The 14183-nt window shown below is 45.5% G+C and overlaps 1 protein-coding gene across 1 annotated transcript in view; it reads left to right on the top strand.

Moving 5' to 3' along the window:
- Positions 1-3392: 3392 nt before the first annotated feature.
- Positions 3393-14183, top strand: part of LOC135368188 (nose resistant to fluoxetine protein 6-like) — a 28938-nt gene continuing 18147 nt past the window's right edge. The window contains exons 1-2 of the mRNA XM_064601315.1: positions 3393-3511; positions 6088-6344. Coding sequence (XP_064457385.1) covers positions 6122-6344 — 223 coding nt within the window. The 5' untranslated portion in view covers positions 3393-3511; positions 6088-6121. The remainder of the gene's footprint in view (positions 3512-6087; positions 6345-14183) is intronic.

Raw genomic sequence — 14183 nt, 5'->3', positions numbered from 1 at the left:
GAGGGAACCTGCATTGAACAATTTATGCCATGAATTGCGGCAGGGATGATAAGGCTGATCCAGGAAAGCAATCGGCGATACCGTGATCGCCAAACTCAGCGGTAGATCCCACACCTGACAAGCGCACTTCAACGCCTGCTACGTGCTGAGACCATACCGGTGAACTGCAGGGAGTCGGGACTATCACAATAGAGAGTCTTAGCAGACCGTTGATAACGTGCATTGCGTCGAACCGTATCAACCGGAGCCAATCAGTGGACAAGATTCTGAGTCACGCACCACTGCGATTGGTTCCGATAGGCGCGATAACCTTATCAACGGTATACTAAAACTCACTAATGACTCTATCCAGATAACGTACTGCTTAAAGTTTAACGTTTAGATCTTGAGATACGAGTCACAAAGTGCCGCGCACATGCTTCAACGGCTACGTTTTGTCGCCCCGCTCGTGGACTAATAAATCACATATATTTATAAAACTAAGTCACTTACTCGTGAAATGTCGTTCCCGGTGCCTTGCTAGCACGGGCAGTGCGTCCATAACCACAGCAGGCGGGCATGACACGATAAAAATGTTACGCAAAGGCGCATGCAGAATATAGAGCTGGGTCGCGGATGGCAATGTTTTGAGCTTCCCAAGATGGCGGCCGGTGACCGTACGGTTGTAGCCTGAGTCCGCTATCCAGCCTATAGTGAGTAATTTCGAAGAGTCACGTTGGCTGTGACGTTGGTGTCACGCGCCTCAAAGGAAAAGTGTTGGTGGCAGCGGTTGCTGCTTCACACGTGTCAGGGCGAAGAGATGCTGCGCGCGCGTAGGTGAAATAAAAGCGTTTTGGGACGTCCTTGGAAGTAGATGTGCTGAAAAAAGGTTCTGCTGCGGACTACAGTCGACAGGGCGAACCAAGCACGCATACCGAGGCGAGCTCAAACGAGCAGCTGTGGCGTTGTCGTTGCTTTACAGGGACCATGAAACGATATTTGACAAGCCTACCACCATTTTCAATGAGTTCCTCTGTACTAAAGCGCTCGCTCTGTGAAGCATGAAGTTGGAAAACGGTTAAAATAGCGAAAATATTCTATACTAACCACGGTCGTGGCAGCTGCCGCTTGCGAGTCGAACTGGTCGTAACATCATATACAAAGGATGTTGCCGATTCGCGGACGGGCTTTTGCGAGCGAATTGCAAAATTTACAAGTAAGCTTCCAAAGTTCGCCATGAAATACGTTTTAATTTGACCTGTAGATAAGGCTGTATCCAAGCGTTGACCCAGAATCCCACCAGAAGTGCAATGTTGCCGTTGACCCGGAGCACGTTTTCCTCTCTGAATTTCTTCGTCTGAAAATGTCTCTGTTTGTGGCCTCTTCGGACCTGCTGGAGACGGAACGATTCCAGGACGCAGTTCTAATTTCTGTTGTTGTTGTTGTTGTTGTTTCGTTTTTTTTTTTTTTTTACTCTCTATCCTTTCCCTTTCTCCACTTCCCCTTTCACAAAGGAGTGAAATTTTTCTTTTAATTTTGTTTGTTCAGGGAATAGCAAGCCGGCGTGCTGCACGGCTGACCTTTTCCCCTTTCTTTTTCTTCTTTTCTGCCAATAAATTCCCCCTCCCCGGAATATCTTTCCGTGCTTGACGCAGGGTGGCGCGAGAAGCGCTCTGCACGAGGTGTATGCCACTCCCGATATTCCTGCACAGTGTGAATGCTCAGCATGACACGGGGCAGAACTTGAGCCCCGTGAGCTCTTCTTTGCTTTTTCTTTCATTGGAATCTTCCGTGAGGATGTCGTCCGTGTCACACGGTACAACAACACGGCTCAATACACGGCACCGTGCGTATAATGCGCGCGCGTTACACAAGGGCAAATACGGTAACCAGCTCCGGTGGCGCAGCGGTAACGCGTGCGCTTGGAGACTGGGAGGTCCGCGGTTCGAATCCACGGGCCGGCTGTGCCGTCTGGGGTTTTTCCTGGGTTTCCCTCAGATGTGTAATAGGCGTATGCCGGCACAGTTCCCCTGAAGTCGGCCCATGGACGCAGCTATCCTCCCCCCGAGCGGATTCCGCTCGGTCTTCCACTTCACCCTTTCCTCTCCTCCTCTCCACCACCTTTCCCTTCCCGAGAAACATGCCGCCTAATCAGGCAGGCAGACCTCTCGGGTTCCTCCCAACGACACTCCTCCTCCTCCTCCTCCTCGCAAATACGGTAGTTACATAAAACCGAATCGAATACAAAGCGAATAGTTGTATAAGTAACCGGACTGGCCATACACACTCACTCATCCATTCATTTATTGTTCCTTCGAGAAACTTGAGAATGCCATTACAGAAGGGAGTGGAAAACATACATGTTTGTGCTCGAGAATATACATATATTCAATAAAACAAGAACACGAAGACATGTGTTTCATGTACATGTACAAAGACAATGTTCGCGCAACAATCATACGTATCAGAATATCGAGTAGCTGCCACGTCGGTTTTACGCCCTCTCTTGTGTCGTTTTCTGCCGGGAAAAAATATGGTTCGAATATTCGTACATGCCTGGTAAGAAGGAATGAGCTGCGAACCGTTCCGGCCTCGAGCCTGTCACCGGCATGTCACAATGCATGTCACCTCATTGCTCCTTTTTGGTTTCAGAATTTTGAGAACAGCCTCTGTAAAAGAATCGGCGGATCACGAACTGAGGCTGTTGCTCGCCGCAATTTTGAGTTTTCATGTTTTTCTCTTTTTCTTTTTCTTTTTTCGCTTGCACAGTGCCTCACGTGAATGCACATGCTATCTGTAGGGTTGCCACCAGGCTGGTATTCTACCGGCACGGCCGGTTATTTGCTCTCTCTGCCGGTTGCCGGTAGGAATGTGATACCGGCAGCATTTTGCCGGTATTTGTGGCACAACACCTTTCATAGGGGTTTTTTACGGGGTTTTCCTTTCAACATTCCGCTGCAGCTTGAATAAATCTGGAGCACAGACCCAACTCCGTAGTCACCAGTCGTTTTCTTAGTTATTCATTATTATCATCATTGTTGTCTTGAGCCAGTACGCTCGTTCTTTCTCTCTCTCTCCTCTGTATACTGTCCACCCCTCACTTACTTTCCCTTTCCCGCGTACATTTCCTCCTTTCCCTCTATTCCACCTCCTCTCCCTCAGCCGGTATTTTTCACTGCGAAAGGTGGCAACCCTAGCTATCTGTCATACTAGTCTGTCTATTGAAGGTCCAAGTAACGTAAAACTTGAATGAGTTCAATGCTTGCGCAGTACATGGAGAGGCATACCGGAGGCGCAACGCTGGGGGATATTATACCCCTCGAAGAGAGAAGAAAAGAAAGCGTCGAAAGAAGGCCATTCAGTCACTCTCCCGATCGCGGCAATCGAGTGATTCGTCCGAGGACTTTAGACGCTGCGTATGATCAGCCCTTTCCATCGGTACGTGCTTCTCACATCCGCCTATCTCGACAGCGCACAGCGGTGAGACAAGATGTTGCTGACTGGGTGCCTTTGCACTCTCGTTATACGCTAGGTAAGTCTCTTAAAACTCTATAACAGTATGGGTTCATTTGTTGCATCGGGTTAAGTTTTGCGGTTCGAACGAGCACATTCCTATCACATGCAGTAACTGCTTAATAACGATTGGTATACGGGAAGATTTTGAGTATCGTTGCAGAGATAGGGTACGTAGGAGGCAAATTATCGAGACGGTATTAAAAATAGGATTTTGTGGAGATACATTGGGACTCCGTCTTTGCGAATCGCAGTAGTTCATTTCTGCCTTTCTGTCCATAAAACATCCACTAACTTCAGCTTCTGTTTTCTTACCTTATCTTTTCTTCTTCGTTAAAAAAAAACAGCTTTCGGGACTGTTTCTATATATAGACACCCTTTTTAATCCGCAGGCGCGACTGAAAGGTGTAATAACGACGTTCAAAAAGGTGTTTGCGAAACACCCATGTGAAAGAGTGTTTTAAATGGAATTGTATTCCATTCCCTGAAATGATGTTTTTATTTCCTTTTTTTTTTCTTTTCTGTAGAATATCCCCTCTGCAATAATGCTTTTATAGAGTAGACCATTTAGAATGTTGTTTTACAAGGCACCTTCCTGTACGGATTGAAACTTCAACCACTGCGGTGTAGGACCACAGGACAAGAGATCTGCACCCGAAGGGTGTCAAAAACAGTTCCAAGTGTAACTTAATGGAGATTATCACTCGAGAACAAGTAACGAAGGCGAAAAAATAGACTGCGCTTTAAGACAGACGCAGCGTGCAAAACAATTTTCCGCAGTTATTTGTTTTATTAGTTATCATTCTTCTGATGATACTGTGCTGCTAATGCAATTATGCTCTCCTTTTTCTTCTTCTTGATTTCATCCCCCTTTTGATGTTCTGATTTGAACACCACAGTTACATGCGGACACATAAATTGTTCCGCGTACTACTTCACTTTTCCCCCCACTCCATTCCCTATCACGTATCTAATCTATCACATGAGTTGCACTCCAGCGGTGAAACACACCAGGTCGTCATGCTGTATTTATTGTTACTGTAAGTTCAAAACCAGAAAAACACCGAAAGGTACAGCTAACTTGCCCCCACACGTTCTTTCTTGTATTTTCATCCTTCCTTCATTATCTTCACATAATGTTCCACGTGCAATGGGGTAGGGTACCGCACCACTGCGGTGAAACACCCCATCTCATCGTCATCATCTATTGTTGTTGTTGTTGTTGTTGTTGCAGACCATTATACAGAATTATCAAATTTTGAACGACCCGGCTCTCCGCGACAGATTAGCATGAAATCCCTTCAGGTTGGAAGACCATTTGCAGTGCAAGCAATCTCTGTCTGACATAATAAACAGAAGAGCAAAGACGCTTCGGACCCTGCTTTAGCTGGGGGCTAATCGTTCGTATAGAGGTGTCGGATTAGATTGATGATACATACGAATCTTGATGGGATGTTCTGGCATGAGTAATGACGTTTCGAACGAGTAATCCTCCACTAAACGTTAGCTCTGTAAGTAACAAGGCAAACAAAGGCGACATACTGAAATGGGACGGGCAGGTGTAGTTTTGAGTTTTAGGATAAAGCGCTTTCAATAGAATGACGTCAAGAGGTGGCGTCGTCGCCAGTGCACGTGCCCAGTATCGAAACCGCACTCTGCGTTTTGGGTGCCTATGCTACTTTTCGAAAATAGCGCATGGCAACAAGACGAATTATTAAATTATAGAAACCATGTCATAATCCATGACCAGCAACTCGTAGGCAGAATTCCGCCCGTGCGACACGCTAGGAGCGCTATGCATCGGCCCGAGGAATCCATCGTCGAAGGTCGTGGACAGTTGCAATTTGAATTTTGAACGGGCAGAAACTGACACAAGACGGTATAGCGAACGACAGCAACGGGACGCGTATTACGAACTCTTCCAACACAACTTCACCGCATAACACGGTCCTAGCATCATTCCGAATGAATGTTGAAAACGGGGGGCGTACGTGCTTTTGTGACACTCTTGCAGTTGCGGTAATTGTCCTGAGAAGGTACATGCCCCGCGCTTCCTACAAATAAGCAGTGGTACCAGTGGTTGCTCTGTGCCATGATTGGCCTTCAGCGTGTTAACGTTACAGTGTACTCTGCATCATTATTCTAGGTTCTAAGCCTGGGTTGTCGGTAGCGGCGCTGCAAGCGAGGAACGCTAGGGTTTCTGCCGTTTCATGCCGTGCGCGGAGAGATGTCGCTGCATGCATCATCATAGTGCTTGCGTTTTGGGTCCCTTATTCCCACGCGCGCCCCCATGCAGTCTCCGGTTCAGTCCGACTCATATCGTCGTTACAGTGTACACCAATCTTTATACTAGCGAAACCAACGAAGGCGCGTTGTTCGCGATGGGAGACTGGATAGGGCACCGCGTGTCAAGTTCAACCAGTCCACGCGAACACTTGACACTGTTCTCCGCGAGAGTAATCAGAATGCAAGACGTCGCTTTCCAATGCCTTGCTTGCTACACAGTCGGCACCGTGCGAGACTTCTCCAGGTCGCACTTCGATCAGCTCTCTTATCTGTCTGCCTCACGGGCTTGTCTCCCCACTGATAACGCAGAGACGGGAGGGTGCCGTGCTCGCACACTTCAGGCATGCGTCGTCCAGGAGCGGTCATCCTGGTGGCCTCATGGCTGGCCCTGGCGACCGTGTCGGGGCTGGACCTCAAGAAGTCGATGGAAACTGCGAGGATGCTTCTGCCGTCGTTGTGCTACATGAACGAAAAGTCCGAGGAAGATCCGGCGTGTTCCAGGTGTGTGGCGGGAGTCAGGGAACTTCTCAGTGCGTTGGGAAGAACGGAAGAGTGGGCGATACTGAGTAAGTCTCGGTCTTTTCTTCCTCTTCTTCGCATGAATAGTGATGCGTAGAAATAGACGATTTTAAAAAGATGCGCGCGCCACCAAGCGCGTGGCGCAAGGCAGCATGGGAACTTTGAGGGACACTGCTCCGTCGTCTGCTTCGGATATGGTTTATATCGGATGACGCTGATGCTGCGCACACCGGGAATGTTGTTGTTCTTCTTCTACCTCCGGCTCTGGCCGTATCGTAATGCTTGAAGGCGCTCTAAGTTCCCATGAGCCCTTGCGTACCACAGGTGGCGCTTGCTTTTCTAAAATGGTCTATTGGAGGTGTATAAGAATATCGCAGCTTTTATCGATTTCAAAGCAGAAGATCGTCAAAGGTTAAGATATCGAAACTGTATCGATGCACGTATCGGTATTTTACCGGAATATTTTCTGATATCCGCTAAAAAATGCGGACATTTTACACAAAGCTGCGAAAAAATAGCGATATTCCACCGATATTAGATAGATATGGCGCTATTTTTAAAATAGAGTTTTTCTAGAGGGTTTAGATAAGCACCCACCGAAAGGGTACGACGAAAGACAACTAAGAAATTAAGATTACACGCGACTAAGAAATGAAAATCGACAAATTTAAATTAAAAAGATACTGTCAGATGCAAGCTCATCAACGTGATGTCAGCAACTTCAAAGGACGATTGGCTTTATCTTTTTTCCGAACCGTTATCACAGAGTTTTTAGTAGATAGGATGGGGTTCAACAATAACCGCGACAATGTGACAATCCAATCACCTTACTCCATTGAAGCGCTGAAGCACATCATCTCGCCGGTCTTTGATTTGACAGCTTCCTCTTTCGTATCGTTTTCGTAGGGTGCTCAACTGGCTAAGTCGGGTAGCATCTCATTACGGCCGAAGTCTCATTACGACCAATAATCCTTTAATCCCAAATGTCTCATTACGGTCAAAATCTCAGTTTGGCCAAAGGTGGTCTAATTTCGGCCGAAAATGTCTCATTACGACCAAAACGAAGCATCCGCCATATTAGCGATCGCTGTGTTGTATGCTTCCCAAAGTGTCTCTGAGTCGGGTGTGCCCCCATGGCTGGTGTCACACACTTGGGGTTTAGAGGATTATTAGCCGTAATGAGACTTCGGCCGCAATGAGATACAATCCTAAGTTGTGGACGTCTTCCGGCCTGCGACTTCCCAGTATTGATATACAGATACGATATCGTTCTACCCTTAGCAGAGCGATGACCACTTTTTACGACTCAGGTTATTAAAGTTGCACGGAAGCGCGAAAACGTCTCGCAAAATAAAAGACGTCAACACAAGAGAAAGGGGATACATCGGCTCTGTCGTACGTGATTTATGAGCGAAAGAGATCGCAGTGTACCCTCTCAACGCACTTCGTCAACGCGGGAAGGCCTCGGATTGGTTTGCTCAAATGATCTCCCACGATGATTGGACAGATTAGTTGAGTAAACCAATGAGAGTCCGCCCCGCATTGCTGGTCCTCTTGCGAAGAGGGAAAGTGTATACGTTTACTATACGTTCTTATACGTATTTTCGCGGTTCCTTTCGCTCATAAATCGTCGATAAATTAATCCGTTGTCGATGTCTCGGAAATCTGTACGTAGACTATCCTTGATTTAGTTTTGAGGTGCCTTAGTTTATTAATTGGTACCTTAGTGTCTATTAGTGCCTTAGTTAATTAATTAGTTCCATAGTGTCTATAGTGCCTTGGTTAATTAATTAGTGCCCTAGTGTCTATGAGTGTTCTTAGTTTATTAATTCTTGGCGGCCGTTCTTGGGCACTAATAAAAATTATTATTATTATTATTAATTAGTGCCCCAGTGTCTATTAGTGCGTTAGTTTATTAATTAGTGCCTTAGTTTATTAATCGGTGCATTAGTGTCTATTAGTGGTTTAGTTTATTAATTAGTGCCTTAGTTTATTAATCGGTGCATTAGTGTCTATTAGTGGTTTAGTTTATTAATGTGTTCGTTACGAGTTACATTGTTGCCACTTGTTGCCTGTCATACGTGGAAACGGAGAGCTTCCTTTTTTTCTTTTTTTCGTTTCCCCCCACAATTTCATTGTTGTTATTGAAATAAATCACGAACGACGCAACCGAGTAATTTCAATTCCATTGTTACTGCTGCAAAGTAACGGCATATTTCATTCTGCGAGAAGAAATTTTCGAATTTTAGTACCTCTTTAAATCATAAATCAAGTCGAAACCGTGTTCTGTGGCTAGGAAAAACAAATGTCCTTCTGCGTTGTTTCTCTTTTCTTTTACTATTGCTCGTCTATAGAGCAGGCGAGATTTTCAGACCAGTTTCCGGTTATGTGGGTAGCTGAGGTCAGTCTTCCGGAATTTAGGAGGTTATCTTTACACTGGCGGGGAGAGTCCGACTGCCGATCACTGTAGTTCACCTGTGGGCTCTTTAATGTGTTCTGGAATGTCACAGTCGCCCCCGGCGGAACAGATGTTATCGGTGAACCGGCTTGAGCGTCACACCGCCTGCTGACACCGAACTCGCACGAAGTTACGGATATATGCAAAATGCATCGTGAAGCGTACCTTATCTTGCATGTTTGTTTTGGATCCTGTGCTCCATCGTCGGGTTCTTCACCTGTTCATGGACTTCCTGTCGTCCACTGGATTGCTCCAGACGCGTTAACTTTTTCTCGTATTTTGATCCTTCCTTCACCATCTTCATATAATGTTCCACGTGCAATGGGGTAGGGTACCGCACCACCGCGGTGAAACACCCCATCTCATCGTCATCATCTATTGTTGTTGTTGTTGTTGTCGGTGAACAGCTAATATATATGAACGTGATTTTCACGAATTTTACTCGCGCTTGCAACTTGCAAATCATCACAAGCGTATAAGAACTATGTTTCTTCTGTTTACTGTATGTACTATTTAGGTAGCACCATGCAGTTAGGTAGCTCCAGATAGGTACTTTACGCTCCAGTCTGGTAGCCCAAATTAGGTTCACTTTCTCCGTTAATTCTGGTTCGCTTTATTCGGCTTTATTTAATACATTTATCTAAATGATTCGGTAAAAGATTGTAATAACTCGGGTCCTGCGGTACCCGAATTATTGCCGTAAGCCATTTTTCATTTCCGTTTATGTTTCAGGTATTCCGAGTGTGGGATGTCAATTTTCTGTTTCTACCACAGTTTCTGTTTCTTTCCGTCCATTGTGCCTTGGGGTAGCGGGCCGCACCTCATGTGGCCAATTTCCCCATTCATCATCATTAATGTATCTGTTGTTGTTGCTATATTTCCGGTATAATACCCCCCCTCACTGTTTTTGTTACCTTTCCCCGACTGGGAAGTACACGGATCAAATGAATCAAATGTTAGGACTACACCATGTTACATCTCCCGTATTCTTTATTTTTTCTTTCTTCATTTATTTGTTTCTTCTTTATTTATTTTTATATGAAGAGAACACTTTACATGCATTCCTATGCATACGGTGGTTTTTCTTTTCTTTTTTATAAAGCGTCCTTTCGCGAAAACAGTGCACATTGTCACAGTACCAGCCCAGAATAACTGCTTCAACAACTCACTTCAGAACTCACTGACGATAAGCATACTGCCATTGCACACACCGCCTTTGATAAGAAACTTCTGACGACTGCCCGTCAAGTACAATGCGCTGTAAATAATACAGAGAATCGCGGTCCGACGAACCTTGGCCCGATGAGGTAACAAATGGTATCGGACTGGGGGGGGGGGGGGGGGGGGGGGCTGTAAAACTAGAGGCATCGTCATCACGATCCGGACCTGTGCACGTGTGCATGATAATGAATTTTAATAACATTTTAAAAAAAGTCAGAGGAAAACTCTACGGAACTGAGATTTTCGGCCATAACTGATCGTGAGGGAGGCGAAATTCACGCTGAGCACATATATCGACCGATAACTTTTTAATTGCCGTTTTTCTTATTAACGTGCTGGCTTCGAGAGTTCGTGCCAGAGCAAAGGCGAAAGGGTTCCCAATAGAAATAGAGGAAAGGAGACTTGGTCGGACAACTAACTGGAAAGCCTCAGGACGACAGACACCGGTATTTCGAACAGAGGCTGTTTCTCTTCTGGACATCATTGCGGGGTTTTTCTGCCTTTCTATGCTTATCAGCTACCCAGCTATCTAACTTCCCAGTACCACGAAAAAGTTGGATTCCAGCAATAGGTGATAAGGATTCTATACTGCAAAGAGGCGTGTCCCGATGCAGCACCGTGACATGTACTTTGAAAGTTCACATTGACTGGTTATTGATGTCCCTCCTGGATGAAGATACATATTCTTCATACTGACCGAAAGGTCCCGAAGCAGTTGTGTGGAAGTGATCGTTTTTGGGTCTCCTTTTGTCGATTAGCCGTTTCATAAATAACGAGCTCGTTTGAGCACATTCAGCGCTTGTTCGAGACATCTGCAACCGACATCTATCGGCGAGTATTTTCATTTAGTCCAGGCCACAGGGTCCATTGATTACAAACAGTCGCGAAATAGGCCACCGGTGGAGGTAGTGACGTTATCCTCGCTTTTCGAAGTTCACTTTACAGAACTTCACCACATATAGCACGCTGACGGCCAACGGGGATGACACCTTTATCAACCTGGATTTGTGGAAAGCATGGGGCGTACGCCTTTTTATAACAACTAACATAACTGCATAAGTGACACAAACAGGCGAACGCCTCCCGTTTTTAATCAATCAGGGCACAGTAGAATGTCGTTTGGGATTACGGTTGGTTAGCTGCGTGCTATGCGGTGAAGTTTTAAGAATGTCGACTCACTATAGCGAATTCAGCTGGTCGTTTTCGTGCATAAAAAGTTGCACTGACTCGAGTGTGCATGTCGTACACTCTTAAAAATGAACTTCTCCGCATAGCACGCTTCTAGCCAACCATCATCTCGAATGATATCGTAATCTGCCCTGATTTGTTGAAAACTGGAGGAGTACGCCTTTTTGTGACACTTATGCCGTTCATAATTGTCACAAAAAAAGGCGTACAACAAGAAATACGTGTTTCCTTGGGGGGGATGCAGACAAGACATTGGGACTTTTCTGGTGATATCTCCAGCCCTCTCTCCAGTAAGGCCTCGTTGATGGCGTTTAGAGCTATGTCGGCTGAGTCGCGAATCTTCTCCTTGTTCGTTCCCGCTATGCTGAGACAGATATCATCAGCGTATATGGTCAGTTGTGGCGCATACGGTGTCGGGCGCATCCGTTTGTGGATCCCAGCCATGATTAAGTTGAATAGCGTGAGGGACAGTAAACTGCCCTGCGGGACCCCTCGCTGAAAAGATTTCGTGGAACTAATGTGGCTGCTAACAGACACGTCGAACTTTCTGTCTGATAATACTGAAGTCTACAATGGAAGTCAGGAGGCGCCCAGTGATCCTGGCTTCAGTTAGCGCCGAAAAACAGGCTGCGTGCTTTACAGAATCGTACGCTTTCTTCACATCTAAGAACAGGGCAAGGGCGAATGCATTTGACTCCCTCGCCTGCCTTAGTCCTTACTCTTAAAAATGAACTTCACCTCATAGCACACTCCTAGCCAACCATCATCTCGAATGATATCGTTGTCGGACATGATTTGTTGAAAACGGGAGGCGTACGACTTTTCTGTGACAATTATGACCAGCATAAGTGTCACAAAAAAGGCGTACACCTTCCGTTCTCATCAAATCAGGGCAGATAAAGACATCATTCGAGATGATGATTGGCTAAGAGCGTGCTAAACGGTGAAGTTCATTTTTAAGAGTGCTGTGGCCACTTCGCCAATTGCGTCCGAGGCACCTCTGCCTTTCCTGAAGGCTGCGATGTGTTCAGGGAAATGGTGACTTTGCTCTAAAGTCCATGCCAGCCTCTTCTGAACAATTCTTTCCAGTAGCTTGCCAACACAAGAAGTGAGAGCAATGGGACGATACGAGGACAACTGATCAGGCGGTCTGCCCTTCTTTAATATGAAACCACTGAAACTACACCACGTAGCACGCTCCTAACCAACCATCATCTCGAATGACATCGTTCTCTCCCATGCTTTGCTGAGAACGGGAGGCGTACGCCATTTTTGTAGCAATTATCTAATTATTTATTTATTTATTAGCGATACCGTACTGCTCCACCTAAGTGGTATTGTGTAGGGAATAGGAGATAACTACCAACACAATTCAATCATTCTGACACGTACGTGCATAACTTTTCACAAAAGATGCATGGCACTTGAAGAAGAAGAAACAAAGTCGCGTTGAAGTCCATTCCATTCTTTTTAGGAAAAAAATAAAATGTTTTAGGAAAACAAGAGTTTTTGACGGACATGTGAAAACGATAGGGTTCAACGTACAATCATGGTCTACACGTTCTGAAGTATAGCTCGGTGAAAAAAAAAAAAAGTAATGCGCTCGAGGAATGCCTGTAAGCCCGTGATATATAAGATAAAGTTTGAATTGAGGTTGTTTCCTACGGCATTCGAGTGAAGGTCATCCCAGCGTGGATCTCAGATGTGTTGATCTATCTTGAGGATAGTAATTATTACAGACAAATCTAGTCGCTTGGTTTTGTATTTTTTCTAGTTTTCGCCTAAGATTTATTGCGGGGAGTCCCAAACCGCGCTACAAAATTCTAAGGACGGACGGAGATATGAGCAGTAGACAGTCTCTTTGATATACAGTCAAACTCCTTTACAACGAAACTCAGGGGACTTCAAAAAAATTTCGCAGTAAAGGTATTTTCGTTAAAAAGGATGTCCATTATTGGACCAATAGGGCTCCAGCGGGACCGCAAAAAAATTTGCTGTAGTGGTATTTTCGTTAAAAAGGTGTTCGCTATAAAGGAGTTTGACTGTATCTAGGAGCCCCTTTGAAATTTCTTTTGACAAAACCCAATCTTTTACAGGCCTTTCTTACAATTCTGTTTAAATGTTTATCCCATTTTGAGTCCTTACTTAAAGTAACGCTCAGATATTTATAATCATCTACTGTCTCAAGAATCATGTTATTTAATTGGTAAGAGATTTAATAGTATTTCATTGGTAAGAGGCAACACATTTACATTTAGACGTGTTTAAAGTCATACCCGAATATTTGCACCATAGTTCAATTTTGGTCAAGTCACTCTGACGTACCCTAAAATCCTGCAATGGGTTGGCCGATACTCCAAGTGTGTGTGGGGGGGGGGGGGGGGAGGGGGGGGGCCGTCTGTTATATAAAGTTTATATTATATTAAAGTATATATAAAGTTTCAGGGAAGGAGGGGTGCAGAAGGCCAGAGCGTGGTGAACACCACCCTCGGGGGAGTGTTGGGAAATACCTGATCGTGACAAATACGTTGGCAAAAAGCAGAAGTGATTCCACGTGTTGCTTTTCTTGCCCGCCCGTAAACAAGTCGGAGGGACTGAGAGCTTTCCCACAGAGAATAAACATGCTGAGTAGCACCCAGTGGTATCTATTTTCTCTCTCTCTCTCTCTCTCTTTCATTTGAAAGATCACACCCGTGATTAACCGGTTCTCCACGGTGGTGTCCCGCTGATCCCGCAAAATTTCGCAAACGCGAACAACCGGCGCTGGACAAACCGTTTCGAAACTTCACTTGGAACTCCGCCCACGAAAGGGAGGGTGGAAATCTCGACTGTCGTCACGATTATGGGTCAGGGTTGACTGCGCGAGACGGTCAAAAGTATGGCAGTGGGGCATTGCGTCACCGTTCAATCGGAAGGAGTTACTGGAGAAGCAAGCCTTGACCACAGCCCCTAAAAATGCCCAGGTATTTGGAATTACAGACGCTGAAAAAAAAATAATAAGGAAAAAACGAAGAAACTA

Source organism: Ornithodoros turicata, chromosome 9 (assembly GCF_037126465.1).
Source record: "Ornithodoros turicata isolate Travis chromosome 9, ASM3712646v1, whole genome shotgun sequence".
NCBI classification, from domain to species: Eukaryota; Metazoa; Arthropoda; class Arachnida; order Ixodida; family Argasidae; genus Ornithodoros; species Ornithodoros turicata.
This window is presented reverse-complemented; position numbering and strand designations above follow the sequence as displayed.